At 31.1% G+C, this 18199-nt stretch overlaps 2 protein-coding genes across 8 annotated transcripts in view; one reads left to right on the plus strand and one right to left on the minus strand.

Annotated features, from left to right (window-relative positions):
• Positions 1-1037: 1037 nt before the first annotated feature.
• osi (electron transfer flavoprotein regulatory factor orsai) lies at positions 1038-2089 on the plus strand. The gene is made up of 2 exons (XM_088273995.1): positions 1038-1373; positions 1805-2089. Exons 1-2 carry the CDS (start codon positions 1335-1337, stop codon positions 2039-2041), a joined length of 276 nt encoding a protein of 91 aa, XP_088130121.1. The 5' UTR covers positions 1038-1334; the 3' UTR covers positions 2042-2089.
• Positions 2090-2382: 293 nt separating this feature from the next.
• LOC148300992 (synaptotagmin 1-like) overlaps positions 2383-18199 on the minus strand; it is a 72894-nt gene continuing 57077 nt past the window's right edge. For 3 of the 7 annotated variants that reach the window (XM_088273981.1, XM_088273979.1, XM_088273980.1), the window contains exons 6-11: positions 17317-17511; positions 16305-16481; positions 10636-10744; positions 10183-10316; positions 6753-6969; positions 2389-4558 (exon numbers count right to left, since the gene is read on the minus strand). In XM_088273981.1, coding sequence (XP_088130107.1) covers positions 6775-6969; positions 10183-10316; positions 10636-10744; positions 16305-16481; positions 17317-17511 — 810 coding nt within the window. In that variant the 3' untranslated portion in view covers positions 2389-4558; positions 6753-6774. Of the gene's footprint in view, positions 4559-6752; positions 6970-10182; positions 10317-10635; positions 10754-16304; positions 16482-17316; positions 17512-18199 lie in introns of all 7 variants that reach the window. The other 4 variants (XM_088273977.1, XM_088273976.1, XM_088273982.1 and 1 more) reach the window with 2 other exon arrangements.

An 18199-nucleotide genomic window follows, 5' to 3' on the forward strand; every position in this document is an offset into this window, starting at 1 on the left:
CCTCAGAAGGGTCTTCTATAACATGATAAATCATTGAAACGCTACAAATTTTTAAGAATTTTTTTAAGTATTCAATGTTTATGTTTAGTTTATTAGACTTTGGCATGAAGTTAATATTTTTGTTGTTGTTTAAGATATTTTTAAATTTTATGAATTTTAAACGAAAAAAAAACTAAGGTTAAGAAAATAAAAAATCTTATGGATATCAACAACGACAAAAACAATATGGAGTTATAAACTAATTTCAAAATGATGTGGAACGAATTGAAACACGTGTCACAATAAATTTAAAGCACTAGTGGTATTTACCAAGCAAAATTTAAGTTATACTCCCATTGATTGGAGAAGGGCAGTTATAATACCTTTTTACAAGAGAAAGGGACCTAGAGTGGAATATGGGCGCTACAGACCAATCAGTCTATTGATTGCTGTTGGCAAAACCATAAAAAGGATAAAATGTGGGGTGTTCAGATTAGATTTAGGAATGGAAAAGGATGTACGTATTTGATTTTTGCTTTTCGCAATATAACGGAAAAGTTTTTGAAGAATAACCAAAAGCTTTCCACCGCATTTGTGGATTTGCAGAAAGCGTATGACTGACTTGATAGAACGAAAGTATGGAAGGTATTATCTGAGCATGGAGGAAGCAATAAACTTATCCAAGGTGTTGCAGACTGTAAGTAGTTCATGTTCATCATGGTTAACATTTCTAAATGTGTTAAACAGGGATGTGTAATGTCACCTTGGCCGTTTAATCTATTAATGGATAAATGCATGAATGAACTGAGAGCTAGAATGAATAATTTGACTGTTGCTTTTTGTATGCCGGAGATGTTGTTCTTCTTGCTGATGGCTGAGAAGATTTGCAGGCGTTGCTGACAAAGGTGTATAATATTTGCAAGGAAAATGATTTACTGATGAATGTTAGCAAATCCAAAATTATGGCTTTCAAAGAGAGGAATTGTACTTCTACATGTAAGTACCGGGTTATTTACTTATTATTAGCTGTCAACACTGATCTACAATCTACATTTATTTTCTGTTTTTGTATTTGCGTTTGACGTTAATCTGATAGACCCAAAAATAATGTTTTTAAAGTTATAAGTTTCACAAGTATATTTACACATTTTTATCCTTAGTCGATTGAAAAATCCCTTTTTTGTCTTGCTGAATGAGGTTATCCATTCAATAAAGAATTATAACGATTTATTATTGTTTTGACAGCTGTCATTTTTCATTCCCTAAATTGTTTTTATTGACTTAAATGTATAATGTTATAACACATCATATTACATAATAATTAATTAATTTCTTCAAGATAATAAGGGTTTAAAATGTCACAACGCTCAAGAGTTATAACATTGTATAAAACGGTAAGAATATTACTAATTTTTAATCAATATGTAAATATAAATGTATACACACACATATAAACAGCTTCATATAAACGCAGCGTTAATAAATAAAGCAAATAATATAAAAGAAAAAATCACTTGTATTTATTTGACCCCCCCTAGGGAATCTCACCCGGGATCTCCAGTACGGTAGCCGAGCGTGCTGACCATTGCACCACGGAGGCGGACCCGGATATATATATATATAAATATATATATATATATATATATATATTATTTTAAATTTTTTATTTTTTTATTTATAATTTTTTTATAAATAAGTTTAATAAATGATTATTTCTGCTCACATTAAGTATTTCTGGCGATAACTGAAAACATTTTTGAGACACAGAATCAAACATTACTTCCCACAATACTATTAAATTTAATGCACTTTTCATATTTTGCAGTTATATCACCTCGGAAAGGAATGGCCCCAAGGACAAAAAGTGTTTTCGGAACGTTTGCACCGAGCTTTCTTGAAAAACCGTGACGTTTCCGATCCAGAAAAGATCGAGGCATTGATAAATCATGGGAATTTCGTGGTTAAAGAAATTGAGGCTTTATATTCCTTAAAGAAATATCGTGCCATGAAAAATAGGTATTATACATCTAAAATTGATGAAATAAGCAAATATGAAAAATGACTGTCATTTTTATGAGATTATAAGTTTAATAAAATTTTAATTATTACCTTTTACGTGTTTTACTTTATTGTGTTTATGCATTCATGATTTGTTTAGAATTAAGCGTTACATTATCATATTTTCATATATTATTTAAAAAAAATTAATAGTATATTTTCATTTGTGAATATTAATACTTGGAATGATTTTATCAACAGCTACTAAGTATTGTTAATTTCCTGAAATAAAGGATTATGAAGGCTGAGACTATCTTCCTCTTTCCTGTTTTAAGAGGGCACATGCCACTTCTGCAATTATCTGTAGGTAATTGATTTATATTTTCTAGAAATAAAACAACGGGACTCATTTGTATATATATATTTTTATATGGAATAATATAGACAGTAGACATTCTGTATGTTACGACATTTTGTCAATATATTTTATTTAAAATAAAGAGCATATCATAAAAGAATGGCTCTAACTAAAGAATAACCAATACGAACTGACACTATGATGAATGACTTTTAAGATGAGGAATGATATGATATCATGTAGTTAGGTATTTATAATATATCTACTGTCAACGAGAGAGCAATATTAAATTTGATACATTATAACCTTAAAATGTCTGCTGTTTGATGTAATATCGGATGAGTTATGTTACAAGATCCACTCGCAACTCTCACACAAACTTCATTCACAACTAGTTCATACTGTACCGCCGTAGTCTACTTGGTAAGCGGACATCTACAAGTTTAATAATCTCGGAACAAATCTTCATTTCACACATAATCCTACCCCTAGACTTGTACATCGCGGAAACATTTGTGCCTTTTGCTGGCAACTTGATATTTCTTCCTTAGATCATTACGTAACTTTCTACACACGCAGTTAACAATTTCTTTAACAATCACGGACCATTATGAGTGATGGAGAAGAAATGAGTAACAGTTTTACAATATTCTAACTAAACTCCCGCCCCAATCGGAATGGCTTTAATCTGTAATGAACAACAAGATGCTTACCAATTTACATAGAATCTATGATAAACTCCAGTTATAATACATTTAGCGTAGTATACAATAAGATTATGTTTTTAAAAGTAATTAAGGAATTTTAAATGGTTCATTAATTTTTTTAAACATCAATAGTTATATACCAAAGAAAATATACAAAGAAATCTTTTTTAAAATATTCATTATCATTTGAACTATACCAGTAAAAATCTTACCAATATTTTATTAAAAAAATAAGTAATGAAAACTTATTAACCTAAATATATGTCTATAATACAAGAGCCCAGCATTAAGTTTATACACACTACAGCTGGTGCCGTCCTTATCGGAACGTGGAATACGTAATTTGGAACACGGGAATACGGGCTGGGGAACTTATAGAAAACATTTCCTTTAATATATTCGATGGCCTTTCAAAGGAGAACAATAATACATATAATACTGGGCTTAAAAAGACTTTAACAGTTAGTTCAATAAGTTAGGTAAATATATAGATTTATTATTAAGTACGTGTCTATATTGTCTTGCTTCTACTCAGGCCCAGTTACCTCGCTCCCGTTCTGTGCGAAGATTTAACATCCAACTTACATTTAGAGACTTTGTGATTATTCCTAGGGTTAGTACGACCTGTAAGCATTTCTTCTTTCTTTTCAGGTTCAAAAATATTCTATATAATACAAGTGAAGTCATTGAACATTTTCTATTAAACAATTTGTGAAAAATCTAAAAGTGCCAAAATAATAGTACGTAGTGATAAATCAACATGAAAAAATGCTACAATCTTTATTACAAATGTACACAAACTAATTTGTATGGAACAATCAGGGTCTGAACAGAATCACCGAGAACAGATGACTATTTTTAATTTAAACATAGAAAATATGCTACAAGATTAGTAATCATTCAGCTTAAAGTATAAAAAAGTAATGTTCAATATATAAGCAAACATTGTTTATACTATGCAGAACATCGTCAACAGATTTCTGGATAAATATATCATTTTACTACAATAATTTACACCTATAGTCTTTTAAGATAACAACATATAACAATTTAATAAAAGTTGAGGAATGTATCTCCATAAATATAGAATATAAGCTTCACTCAATGATATATATTTTTTTGGAAATTTTTCTTTAGAGTTGATAACATAAATTTCCTCTTCATTACTGCAGAAGGAATGATTATAGTTTAAGGGGCGAAGGGTATCATATACATACACGGGATCCCATATTTGTGTGGTATGTATACACAAAGCAAAGCTCGGCCAATACTTCCTGTGTTTGCACACTCGTATTGAGATCAACTCGAGTATAGGTAACTCTTTAAATAATAAGATTGCGTGAAAAAACGTACAGGTGGCCTTTTTCTATAGACACCGCAACTCTTACATTTCAGACAGGGAGATCGTAACAATTTACTTGCTGCAAACGGATCTTGGACATTTGGAAGTTGAAGAAAATTTTGGATGTTTATTCTGCGGTTCGATGTTGTAACCTTTTGCTTTTTAATCACCCCTCTGAAATAATAAAATACGAATAATATAAATGCACAAGAACATAAAACAAATGACCACAGCTTGAAATTTTAACAAAAAAATGTTGGATGAAATGATAAAAGATTGGTTTAAATAATAAATGTTTTAAATAAATGGAAAAAAACAGGACTATACACATGAAATTGAGGACGTAATTAAGATTTTTCAGAGATATTAATTTAAATTTAAAATAAGTTTGTACACTCGGGCCTCATATAACACGGTTATATGGTTCCACAAAAACCCGCATTATACAAGGTTTGAAGTTCATACAAAATTAGGGTTTGCGTTCCAAAAAAAATCTAAGATAGTTTATATGCATATGTACTTTATTTTTTTAATGACAATCATATTATTTAATTTATTTATTTTTCTGAAACCGTGTTATAAAAAGCTTGTACAATACATGTGTATACAAATAATATGCCTCAATTTATACATCCGTGTTATATAAAACCGTGTTATACGAGGCCCAAGTACATCTAGTTAACACTGCAACAAAACGATGTAACCGTTTACAGGATTAGGAGCCCATAAGGGTTGGAAAAAGAAGAATGACTGTGAGAACTAATCTTCTTCTTGTTATTAAAAAAAAACTTTAAAAAAATATAAAACGCTCTTATTATTTACATATCGCTCACTCCTTTCAAGAACGTCATGAATAAAAAAACTTGATTTTTCAGAAGAATGTTTTTAAAGTTTAAAAATATAATGCAGTGTATTAAAAATAAATATCAAGCCACTTTTTAAACTTTTTACTATGCAACAGATCTTTAGAGCTAAAACGTGAAGGTTTTTTTCTCCATTTGAAAAATATTTAGGATATTTAAAAAAATAAACATAAACAACATCTTTTATTTAAAATGCAAAAACAACACTTTCTGCCCTGTAGCGGGTAAATATTAAGTTAAAATATGCCGCTTTTGCTGGGATATAGTACATTTTCTGGGCATTCCGAAAATATGCACAACTGAAAATTGACGATTTTTGATTTGTGACATTCCTGAAAGGAGTGAGCGATATGTATCTAGAGTGATTTGAATATTAATCACAAATTGAGTCAAATATTGATTTTTTGGTATGATTATGGTTGACATACATTCTTTAACACTGACAATGTTGCTTGATTTACTTTTTCACATTGGGATATTACATGATGTTGATTATAGCCCCCCGTAATAGACAGACATATCACAAATAAACCACACACAATTATTATGTGGTCATGTATCATTAATATTAACTCGTAATTAGGATGCAGTCAGTTTTTGCCCAGTAACCTTGTTTAATTTTGGATAAAATATTTAATTTTATCCAAAATTAAACAAGGTTATTGGATAGAATTCTACTTTTATTTTCATATATGTATATGATAATAAAAATAAACACTCTTGTCTTAAGGCGAAACGTGTCACATATATATATATATATATATATATATATATATATATATATATATATATATATATATATATATATATATATATATATACATATATATATATATTTAAATACATATATATATATATATATATATATATATATAAATATACATATATATATATATATATATATATATATATATATATATATATATATATATATATATATATATATATATATATAATATATATATATATATATATATATATATATATATATATATATATATATATATATATATATATATATATATATATATATATATATATATATATATATATATATATATATATATATATATATATATATATATATATATATATATATATATATATATATATATATATATATATATATATATATATATATATATATATATATATATATATATATATATAAATATATATATTTATTTAAATAAAAGTAGAATTCAATCCTTGTTTAATTTTGGATACTTAATCCAAATTTTTTAAATGAAATTCTACCAACTGTCTGCAGTTACAATAAATGATGTCAGTTTATTATACAGGTCGCTTTCACAGTATGATAACAAGTGTGTGCAGTCTCCTTTATCCACTCACGAGTAGGCATAGGCTAAAAAACTTAAAATGTTGAAGTCTCAGTAGGGTCACGATAAGTGGTGTTGCATAAGCCATAGCTAGATTTCAGAGTCACTTGGGTGTTAGATAATTTTTTTTTATTGCATCACAAGTATTATTACAAGTAACCTTACATCTCTCTTCTCTCCTAATAGTTTAGTCCTTCTTGTCTCCGTCTTCAGGGTCCTTCAGCATGTGCCATTGTGCGATGGGTCTCCTCGGGGAGGCGAGCATGTCGGACCAGTGGCGCAGCTCCGTGCCTGACGCGTTGTATCCCAACACCACCTTCCCGATCGGCTCCGATGTCCCAATACGATCATAGTCCACTACTGTCACCATCAGGTTCACTTTCTAGAGAAACAATGCAAATACATACAATCTACTCCTAGAAAACCGTTCCCGGCTATTAATATACTCTTCGATTTATAAAAAAGCATGCATTGTGGATTTGATGAGACTATAATTCTAAATATATCTTACAAAATAACTTTGTTTAAAATCGCTATATAAAAAATGTAAAATCACAAACTTAGTGCTTTAAATATTGATTATAGTATTCTAAATACTAGAATGAGCAATGCCAATGTCTGATTTGAAATAATGATATATTTTCCAAATACGATATGTAAGACAGGTGCTGTAGTATATTTAGTTAGATATTTGATTCTGAAATTAGTGTCGCAGGTCCGATTCCCCCTAATTTTTTAAGATTTATTTTCTACTGGATATTTTGTCCGCCTCTGTAGAGAAGTATTAAGTGCGGTTGGCTACTGTGCTGGAAGATTTAGGTTTGATTCTAAGGGGAGTCAAAATAAGTAATAGTGATTTTTTCACTCTAATCATCCAGGACTGGTATTAAGGCGCAGGACCAATCACCTTGCCTTTATGGAATCAAACTTTCCTTTAAAAAAAGTTTTGAGTAATTCAAAATCCATTATTTGAAAAAAAAAATTCCCTTACAAATCCGGATTATGTCAAAATTATATTGTAGGTCTTTTTAACATTAGCAAACTAACAAATGTGAGAAAAATATAAATAGGGGGTGTTTGAAGCAAACTGGAATTTCCAAATAAGTTCTTTTTAAGTCAAAATTATTGCACATTTGTACAGAAATACATAGAATCTTCAATATACTTATATATATATTTAAGGTCCTTTGAATAATTTTATTGTTTAATTTTTATATTTGATATTAAGTGAAACAGCTAAAAAGATTTCAGTTAGATTTTATATGTTTTGGTTCAAATATTTTCATAGATGAAAAAAGTTTTTAAGTACTATTAAATTTAAATTAATTTATTATTGGATTTTTCAAATTAAATGGTATGTTTTATTTAAACGTTTTATTATACTTGGCACATGTGTAGATTTTATATAAACTTTGTATGTATTTAGTGAACACTAATTTAAATTTAACGTGTTTAAAAGCTTGATTATAATACATGTTTAATTTATAAAGCATTGCTAAATTTAAAAGCATTTTGAAATATGTATTCATATAAATGCATTTCTTATATGTATTTTATATCATATATGTATATTATTTTGATCAGTTGGAGCATGCATATTAATATTACCTTCATTTAAAATTTGTACGAGTTGATATTAGCACCGATTTATAGTTAAAAGTAATGTATCAACCTAATTATATTAGGATTTGAAAGCTTTCCAATTACCATGCTATTTTTATAATCAATTTTGTGCGTATTCGAGTCATTTTGTGTTTTTAACAAATACATGTTGTGTTAAACTTTCTGTAAGCCACTAAATATTTTGTACAAGTTAAAGCTAATTTTACAAAATGTCATTAAAATTATTTAGCCTAAGGCGGTGGTCCAATTAATTATTAGTTTGACATGCAAAAATTTATATTGAAATACTGCGAGGTTTATCTACAGTTATATTGTTGATTTTATCACCCTATGGGCATCGAAGTTCTGAATAAATTAGATTAAAATATGTATCTCTATATGATGCATGATGGAATTTAGCAGTGTTGTGAGCAGTAATATGTGAGTAGATTGCAATGAAGCATTTTATGATAATAAAATGTGTAGTAATAGTAATCTATTCTATAGCTAGCGGTAGTTATGTGGTATGAGTTAATGCAACTAGGTCAAGCTAATCTAAAATAATAAAGTGTAAGAAAGAGTAGAAAAAAGAAAGAATGTGGTTTAGAAGTAACCGTTTGATAATGCAGTTACGAGGAGAGATAGAAGACACCATTAGATTCGACATTGCTGAACCAACTACATGCAGATTCTCTTTTCGGAAATGGAAAATTGCCAACAATGATTTCATGTGACAATTCTGGTCGCAGTGGTGTCTGATATGGTCACAAAGTACACTTTGTGCGCTCTGGAACCTTATCAGCCGTCACAATGATCATGAATGTTACATAAGTTGTTTATGCCGTGTCCTATAAAAAGTATTTGTGATGTTATGGTTTACTAGTATTTCAACATCGTCAAGAAGTGTGTCTTGATAACCCGAAAAATGCTATCAGCATATTATATTAAATTTACTCAGAACTAGTGCATGAAACATGGGACTAATCACCTTGTCTTTATGTAATTAACAATCAAGACGACACTCCATCTATATGATATTGTACCCTATACACCATTGTGCGAGGATATGTACTAATATTCACTAATTTTTCTTTCGTTATCATTAATTTCCTAACAATACTGATTGACAGACGGTTTTATAATACCAAAGGTGTCAGAAAAAATGTGTGAAGTAAAACTAAAGATATCTAAACGCGTAGGTAAAACATTTTTTTCACAGTAATTGCGAAAGAGTGACTGTCATATAAAATGGCATATTTAAATATATTTGTTCAAAGCTCATCATAAAATAGGTGTTCTAATGAGAATCTGTCTGTTAACAAAAATTAGTTTTTAAACCCGGTAACTGAATTGAAACGTATCATGAATAATGGAAGACACAAACAAAAATAAATCATTGTACACATGAAATGAAATCAGTATTTTTTTAATTGTTCCATAATCCTCAATCTGCATGTAGTATCGGCAATTGTATTAAACAAAGAATGGTACCATTTATTAGTGGTAGCATAGACTTGGAAAATGTTAAGTGTATTTTTGTGTATTTTGTGAATTGTGTTAAGTGATCTGTTTAAGAGAAAATGTTCATTGAAAATAGAAAATGATAAAACAAAATATTTATGAATGATTGTTAATTTGTTAGATGATATTTTTATTGTAAAAGTTATAGAAATTTAATGATTTTTTTTAATAAAAATGTTTGTAAAAGTAAGATACTAGAAAAATATAAAGAAAATGAGATACTGTCGAAGAAGTTGTTAATATACTGTGAGGTTAATGGTATTAGTTTATTGCTATAAGTACGTTTCTCGTTCTTATAGTTGTTAATGACATTTTATGACATTGAATAAATACAAAAAAATCAATCATGGTTTCAGTCCACAAGTCTGGAGAATGAAAGTTTTATATCGAAGGTAATTTTGAAACATTTTCAAAGGTATAGTACACAGGTATATCTCAGTTGGCGGCTTCAATAGTTTATCTCGGCTCGTACCTGTATTTGTTCGAACGGCACTTCGAAAGTGAAAGACTCATTGTAATACGGATTCAGGGTGCACTTCTTGATGCTGGTCTTCTTCTTCTTCAGTCGTTTCCCATTCTGCATCAGGGCTATCTTAACATACGGATCTGCGATGTGGTGGAAGGTGTTAGGAAGAAAATACACAATATTAGTAATGGTGATCATTTTAACAGTACATAGTGTGCAAATAATACACTTCTTACTAAAAAAACACACAGTAATACTTCAGCTAATTAAACTTATTTTCCTAGGTGATTTTGTTAGCCAAATCACGATTTTTCATAATTTCACTCATTCAGGCATAGGCCAAAGTATTTCTGTATTTATGAATACTTCTTTAATGAAAATCAATTTAAATTACCTGATCTATATGAGAAGTTTAAAAAAAGTACAACATGTATATATGATGATGTGTTTTGCGGTTACCTGAGAGACCACCGACGTCCATTTTCTTGAGGTTTTTGGCTTCCAGAATGACCACGGTAAGTTTCCCGGCAGTGGGAACATAGCGCAACGAGAAGCAAATGTCTCCGAGCTTGTTGTCCTGGAATTTCCATCCTTTGTTCAAGCACTCCGCTCAAAACATTTATTCGACTTTTAACTATATCTATTTGTGAAGTATGTGTTTGAAATATTTACCCAAGTCTCGGTTGGATAAATAAAACAAATGAGTGTATGAAATTACATTGCATTAGACAGTATTTTATTTAAGTTTACATCATTGCACCAAATATATTATTAAATGTAATCAAATATTGGATATTGAGTGAATGCTATTCTAAAACAATGTATTTCTATAGGCAGTTCTTTGAAGGTATTGGGTGTTGTATTTATCGTGTGTTTGTATATTTAGGTTTGATACCAAAGCGACTGAGAGATTCATTCCAAACAATTATTGTAACGATTCAGAGTGGAATTTAGAAAGGTAAATTGAATGCAGAAAGTATTCTACAAGTACTTCACTCTCATTAGGTTAATAGGACGTGAGATAGACAGAATCAGAGTGAGACAGAAGGAGCACGGGAGGGGTCACAAGAGCCAAGGCAGGGTACACACAGTGACATGTCCAATTGTCTATAGAGTAATATAACGGAGGTAATGGAGGTCTGGGAAGTTCACAACACATTGTGGGTAATTGAGTATAAATGTAAATAATAGCGTCTTGTGATCACCTAGAAGCGAGTACCCACGGGTGACAATACAAGGCCGTACGGAGCTCCGACCGGGCGAGCGGACAGTGGTCGGTGACCAAAGGTGATGGTGACGAGCGAACGAGTCTTACTCGAGCTCACTAGAGTTCACTAGAGCTCACTCGAGCGGTTGGAGCTCAGCATTGCCTATAAACCACTGTGAGACAAAACACAGGGGGCGTATCAACAAAATATATATTTATATATTGCAACTTCTAAATGTTACGCACATTTTAACAACCACATGTAATCACAAAAATGAAAACATCCAAATAAATATTGTAATTTAATATTTTTCAATATATAAAATACGAAGCCAAAAGTATAGTAATGTGGATCGGTTCTAAATCCAATTGATTACCGCCATCGATTCGTTTAGCACCAATATTGAATTACATTTACTGACACCCAGCTCAAACCAGCCTTTCATTATTACACGAAATTCATCTAATCTTTGCTAAAATGACTACTACTAAAATGAAAGTATTAGATATTATGAAGTAATGGTTTCGTACACGTTGTGGATCAAATAAAAATGTAAGAAAGAAATGTAAATGAATTCACGTTCTGTAAAATACCTTTCATCTACACCATCGAAAAAAAAATGAACGAGTAATGCTATGAAACTTTTATAATCATTTGAAATGAACAGACTCACGGTACAGCAGTCTTCCCCGCAACTAGTGGAACATGACAACACAGAAAGTACAAAAGGTTAAACAATTTGCAACACAGATTAATATACAAGTACACAACATATACACAGAAAACAACACATCGAGTGTGACACAGAGGAGCAGGAACCAACAGCCACCAGTGTTTTCTGTCACTTACCGTGAAGGTGTCTAGTTCTATATCTAGTTTCTAACCCTAGGAACTACCGCATACTCGTACCACGCCTGACACGTACATACCTGCAAGCAACGATCCAATACTATCTTCCCAAAGAAGTCGCATTCGTTGGGCTGAATGTAATCCTACACTTAGAGCAACTTATCTTAGTTCTGTATTGAATCGTCTGTTACAGAATCCCGAGGAATTGTAAGTATGACATCTTAATTATCATAAAAAATATTACAAACATTTAATAAATATTTTATAAATGACATATTGCTTTTGCAAAAATAAATTTCAATAATTAAAATGTCATACTCCAAATTGTTAGGTACAGATATGTACATACATATATACAAACATGTATTTTGTAAGTCTACAAAACAACAATTTTACAGTGCAAAAATACCAAACTAAACAGCTGTAGAAGTGCGTTTATAAGAAGAAATGGTGCTCTTTAAAAAGAATCATTTATAAATTTAGCAACAAGTTATTGAATGGAAGTTAATTATCTTTATTCTAAATAAAAAAGTGAATGTGTATTGATATTATAGAACAAATAATGATATTCAATCGTAACGTTAAAAAGTTGTAAAAAATGCATATATATATAGTTTTTCACATCGAGTTCACAAAACTTCAGGGGGTTATTTCTCATAGGACTCACATTTTCTTTCTTATTTTACCCGTAAAATGTATAAAATGATGCCAAATACTTATTGATAATTTTTTTTTATTAAAAAATAAATACATTACCCTTTATTGATCAATTTCTGCTATGATGACCTTTATATTTTAATAACTGCATGAACAAGAGAAAATTAGCTTGTTAAGGATTGCTTATTTTAATTCATAATGCGAAAAATTGTTTTTAGATTTTTCTTCTCATGTAACCATGAAGAATAATCCCTTGATGTTCCGCAAACTGGCTGTGAAACACAGTGTATATATGAAAATTAATATAAAGGTAAGTAATATATGGTAGCGTGAAAATATAATATGTATTAAAAATGATTTTAGGAGATTCCAGTGGCTGAATTAGTCAATGTGTTATGTGCATGTCGCATCGTCTTCGGGCACATGGCACACGGTGACACGGCTCACGGCACACAGCACATGGCGACATGACACACAGCACATAGCGTGGTAGTAGTGAGTAAGAACACATTCATGCAGCAAACGCGTGCGCATGCAACTCGTGCCCATGCGCATGCGTGCCCATGCAACATGAAACACAGCATGCTGCAGCCGCCCAACAAAAGAGCTCGTAATAAATGGTGACAAATAATAGATAATTGCTCGAGTCGATATAAAGGAACGAGAAAGAACACGAAGTAGGTAAATAGAGATGTAGTAAGGTGGAGAGTAGAGAATTTGAGAGCAAAACTAAGAAATCGTTTGTTAACAAATAATCTCTCAGAGTACTGGGCAATGATTTATTGAGATAAGATGAAATACTGTCGCTTAGGTCTAATGGCTGTGTAGGTAAAATGTGTATAGCTAGAAAAATAAATGGGTCAAGACATAACTTTTAAATATTCCTGTTTAAACCAAATTATGTCTATTCCCATAAAAATAGATCAACCGTAAAAAGGATGACATTTTGGAAATTTGGATCACTTTTAAATAACCACTTCATTTTACCGGGATAAAACATGGTTTCACCACAAATCAAAAGAAACCATTTCTTTCAATAAATATCTCAACATCTCGAGGAGCTTACATATAATCATTTCCTTAGATCACATCTCTAATGATTTGGGTGACTTATTCCGGCAAAGAGTGTGGTACCTTATTCAGCATTTGTTTTGTAAAGTTATGTCCATTTTGTTATAAAATAATACTTACGTGAATGATTGTTTTGATTGTATTTGAAGCGTCATGCAAATTGTGGAGGACACAACCAAACACAGCCACAAGCAGAGCAGAGAAAATATGAGGGAAAGAGAAAAACAATTCCAGTAAATACAGTATGTCAATAATTATGTAATAATAATTATGATAATGTATAAAGGAGAGAATAAAAATCAATCATACTAGCGAAATCCTTCCAATTGTATTCTTGGTGTCATTATTCTAGTCCTCTATTCCCAAAACACAATATCTTGCAAATCCAAGTATCGAACCACCTTCCTACAATTGGAAGATTTGGCAAAACTTCAGATGCTTTTTCAGCAGCTGGGTCCATAGTCGGTATCAATAATCCAATAGAGAAAGAGAAAATTCTAACGATACTTCAAATGTAATCTAATATTATGTTTTTAAATTCTATTTCACACTTACTTTTCCCAAAATCAAAGTCTTTGATATTTTTAAAGGCAAGAAAAGATTTATCACCATTAAAAATGTGATAAAAATGGATGTGTCTAATATTAGGAAGCCGAAATTGTTTTTAAAAGGAATATTTACCTGTTTAAAATCATTTGACAATTTATAAGTTTACCCAATTACATAGTACAAACCTCAAAATTATTATTTTTCATCCTGGATACACATGCAACATGTAATTTATTGATATATTTTAACATTGATTATTAAGTTTATACATAAATAATGTGTTCATATCCATATTATGATGATAACAATAAACATCGACATATTCAAATTAACTATTAACATCAAAATGCAATTTTGGACACAAAGATGGTCACAATGAATGTGATAAAAAAGCAGTCAAGTTTTATCTGTTTAGTATGTAATTCTTTGTTTTTGGTATCAGCGGATTGTTTTATTTGTGTGATTCTTCCAAACCTATAAATCTGAAAGTGCGTGGAACATTTTATCAGTGCGCCGTTCCATTCAATCGTTCCACGGGTCTGCGAAGCCCGCGGATAACATATCTATTAAGAGAGATTGATGGCAAACTAAAACAGGAAGTATTATTTCAATGCATAAAACAGGTATGTTATGACAAATCTAAAAAAATCGATAAAAATTTGTCAATATTGAAATGATGAGATGTGATTTGTAACTACGAAAGTTGTAACGACAGAATGATCCGAACTGGGTGTTGTAATTACATTTAGTTGACACGATAAATTAACTTTGTTATTTAATGTTATTTTAGGAACCTATCAATTGAAAATAAAAATGTGATATTCAGACCTGTATTGGGAGTTGGTTAATTCATTTTATTTATATGAGGGCATGTTTAAATTATTTTAGGTTTGAAGAGAAATGTGAGCTTTCATTAAAAGTCTTAATAGAGGTGTATCCAGTGAACTAGGTATATGTTTTACGGAAAGAGACTAATATCATTTACAAAATTAATTTGTCAATTGAAATTCACTTGTTATATTTGTATTGAAAATTGTACGAGTATTCAAAGTACATAGATAGCAGATATACTATGATATCGATTATATTAATTGTCTGTTAATATAAAAAGTACATTAAAATACAACTGAACAGACTATTTGCAATGAATTTTGATACATAATGAATATCTTGTGGAACCTATCCACACGTAAGTGATGCATAGGGCACCACATTGAATCAACGCAGAGTTAACTCGATTTGATTGAAGGCAGGGTAATGAGTCTTGTACTTCATATTCATGGATACGGGAGTGGAATATGTTTGTTGGGATTCAGATGACATAGGGAAAGGAGTTTAGGGTGAGGGCTGGAATATGGAAGAAGAAATGAAGGAGGATTGTTTTTTTTAAATGAGCAATAATTTTGTAAATGAAGTTACTATTAGTCAGTCTTTATTAATATACTTAAAATGTAACGGGGCAACAGAGATTACACATTGTTAAAGATGCTTTCTTTAATCGTTTCAAATATTATTAAACGCCTTTATTAAGTACTTTCATGAGATATTTGATTAAATATTAGCACCAGCTAATATAAACCATTATGTGAGCAATGAGACCTGTTTGTTTTTTCTATAAATAAAATACTTGTTCATCATGAAAAATAGAGTTTTATAGATACAGATATAAAGTGTAAAAACAGGGAAAAAGATTTTGATCGGTCCAGTACTTGACCGATGCATTGAATGTTAGTGTGGTTGGCTTGTGTATGTGTGTGTGTGTATGGTTGGCGTGTGTGTTTCTGCGACGTATACCTGTCCTCCCTCTCCCTCTACACTCTGCAGCTCCCTCCATTCCTCGATGGTCTGCGCCAGATCCACCTGACAGAGGGGGACCTTCACTTCACCGATCTGGTCGTGCTTAGAGAAGCGATCAAAGTCAAAGATGGCAAACACAAGGGTCTTGTTCATGGCGTCGGCGTACGGTACACTCTGAAATTATAAATGTTTTAGTCAGTACATATTGTAAAGCGAGTGTTTTTGCCTAGAATTTTCACTCATGAATTATATGAAATTATAGTAACTATAAACATAAAGAGTAAATCCACTCGTGAGAAGGTATAAGCTATAAAACTTATAATATTGAAGCCTTAGTAGGGCCATGATTTCGGAGTCACTTGGGCGTTAGGTCATTCAAAAATACATGAATTGTAAGAACAATTTTGATGGTTTTAATGTTTCTTTGTCGGTATCATATGATTATCCATATTAATTTATATCAGGTTAAGGGGAATATGAGCAAATTATGTAACATTTCTGGCTGAAGTGGCGGATGATATGGTCACAGAGTACATTCTTGATGCTGTGCAAACATAATAGTTGCCACCGTTACTAAAATGTTACATCTCAGACAAATGTGCGAATCTCATGTATGATAGATGTTCAAATGGTGATATAAGGAAAGTAAAATAACAATGCAAGGCTGAGATAAGCATTATCGATAAAATTAAGAAAGGTGTGTTAAAATATTTTGGGCATGTGAATCGAATGAGTGAAGAAAGAATGGTAAAACAAATAATCAAATGTGGTTGGTAATAGAAGCAAAGACAGACCGAGGAAAACTTGGGATGATCGAGTATTTCAAACACTTGTGCGTGGTAAGGTCAAGAGTCGGAATAATCGGCGGGTATGTATGACGAGATGCATGAATGTGGAATAGACAAAGATTGTTAGCAAAGTCAGATTGGAGTGGCATTATATTCTCTCTGCCTATCTGTAAAGTGAAGCGGCGTGATAGTTAATTAGTTAGTTAAAATGAAATGATTACCTTGAAAACAAATGTCTCGTTGAAAATCGGGCTAAGAGTTTTGCGGTGCACTTTGGTCTCGAATTTCTTTTTCTTGTCTGGGAGAAGATAGACCTTCACATAAGGATCTGATGTTCCTCCCATGTCCAGAGCCGGCAGGTCCTCAGCTTGGATTACAGTCACCGACAAGCTGTTGGAGTTGAAGTCATATTCCAGCTGAGAAAACAAAGCATTATCCAGTTAATATATCTATCTTACATATCATTTGAGTAAATTTTTATACCAACAACATTTTATCACTTAAATGCAGAGCTATACTAAGTGCATATAAGGAAATTTTACAGGCCAGACAATTCAAGTTTTGAGAGTGGGTTCTCTCTCAATCATTTAGTAGTATTTTCTTTTGAATATCGAGATTCATATCCTTTGAATAGCTATTTATTCATTTTAAGAACTGTAAACCAAAATCAATTGCTAATGCAACATCTCCTTAATATAATATCCTTTAGTAACTATAGTAAATATTCATATTAAATTGATTCAAATATCAAACTGATTATTCTTCTACATTTTCGGATCCTTATCCGCACCCAATCGGTATTGACACAGTGTTATCTTGATTTTTTATTTCATTGCCGTGCGATGATCAATACAGCACTTTTGGTATCAGTTCGGAGTAAAACATATAACATAACAATAAATGTTATTGAGAAACCCAACAAGTCCCGGGAATCGAACCTAGGGTGGTGACTGAGCGGAGCCATTTCGTCGTAACGTAACACGTTACGATACGAGCATTCGTATAGTCAGTACAGCGAGCCGAGCGCTCCATCCATAGTTTCGGATGCTCACTGATGCTCGCTGCGAGCGATGTTACGATGTTACGTTCACGAAATGCTCGGGT

The sequence above is a fragment of the Brachycentrus maculatus genome, unplaced genomic scaffold (genome assembly GCF_059751285.1).
Source record: "Brachycentrus maculatus isolate JH-2025_06_01 unplaced genomic scaffold, ASM5975128v1 h1tg000624l, whole genome shotgun sequence".
Lineage (NCBI taxonomy): Eukaryota > Metazoa > Arthropoda > Insecta > Trichoptera > Brachycentridae > Brachycentrus > Brachycentrus maculatus.

Coding starts and splice junctions, on each gene's coding strand:
- osi (XM_088273995.1), top strand. CDS start 1,335: ATGTCACAACGCTCAAGAGTTATAACATTGTATAAAACG. Junction 1,374..1,804: donor TTATAACATTGTATAAAACG/GTAAGAATATTA, acceptor CATATTTTGCAG/TTATATCACCTCGGAAAGGA.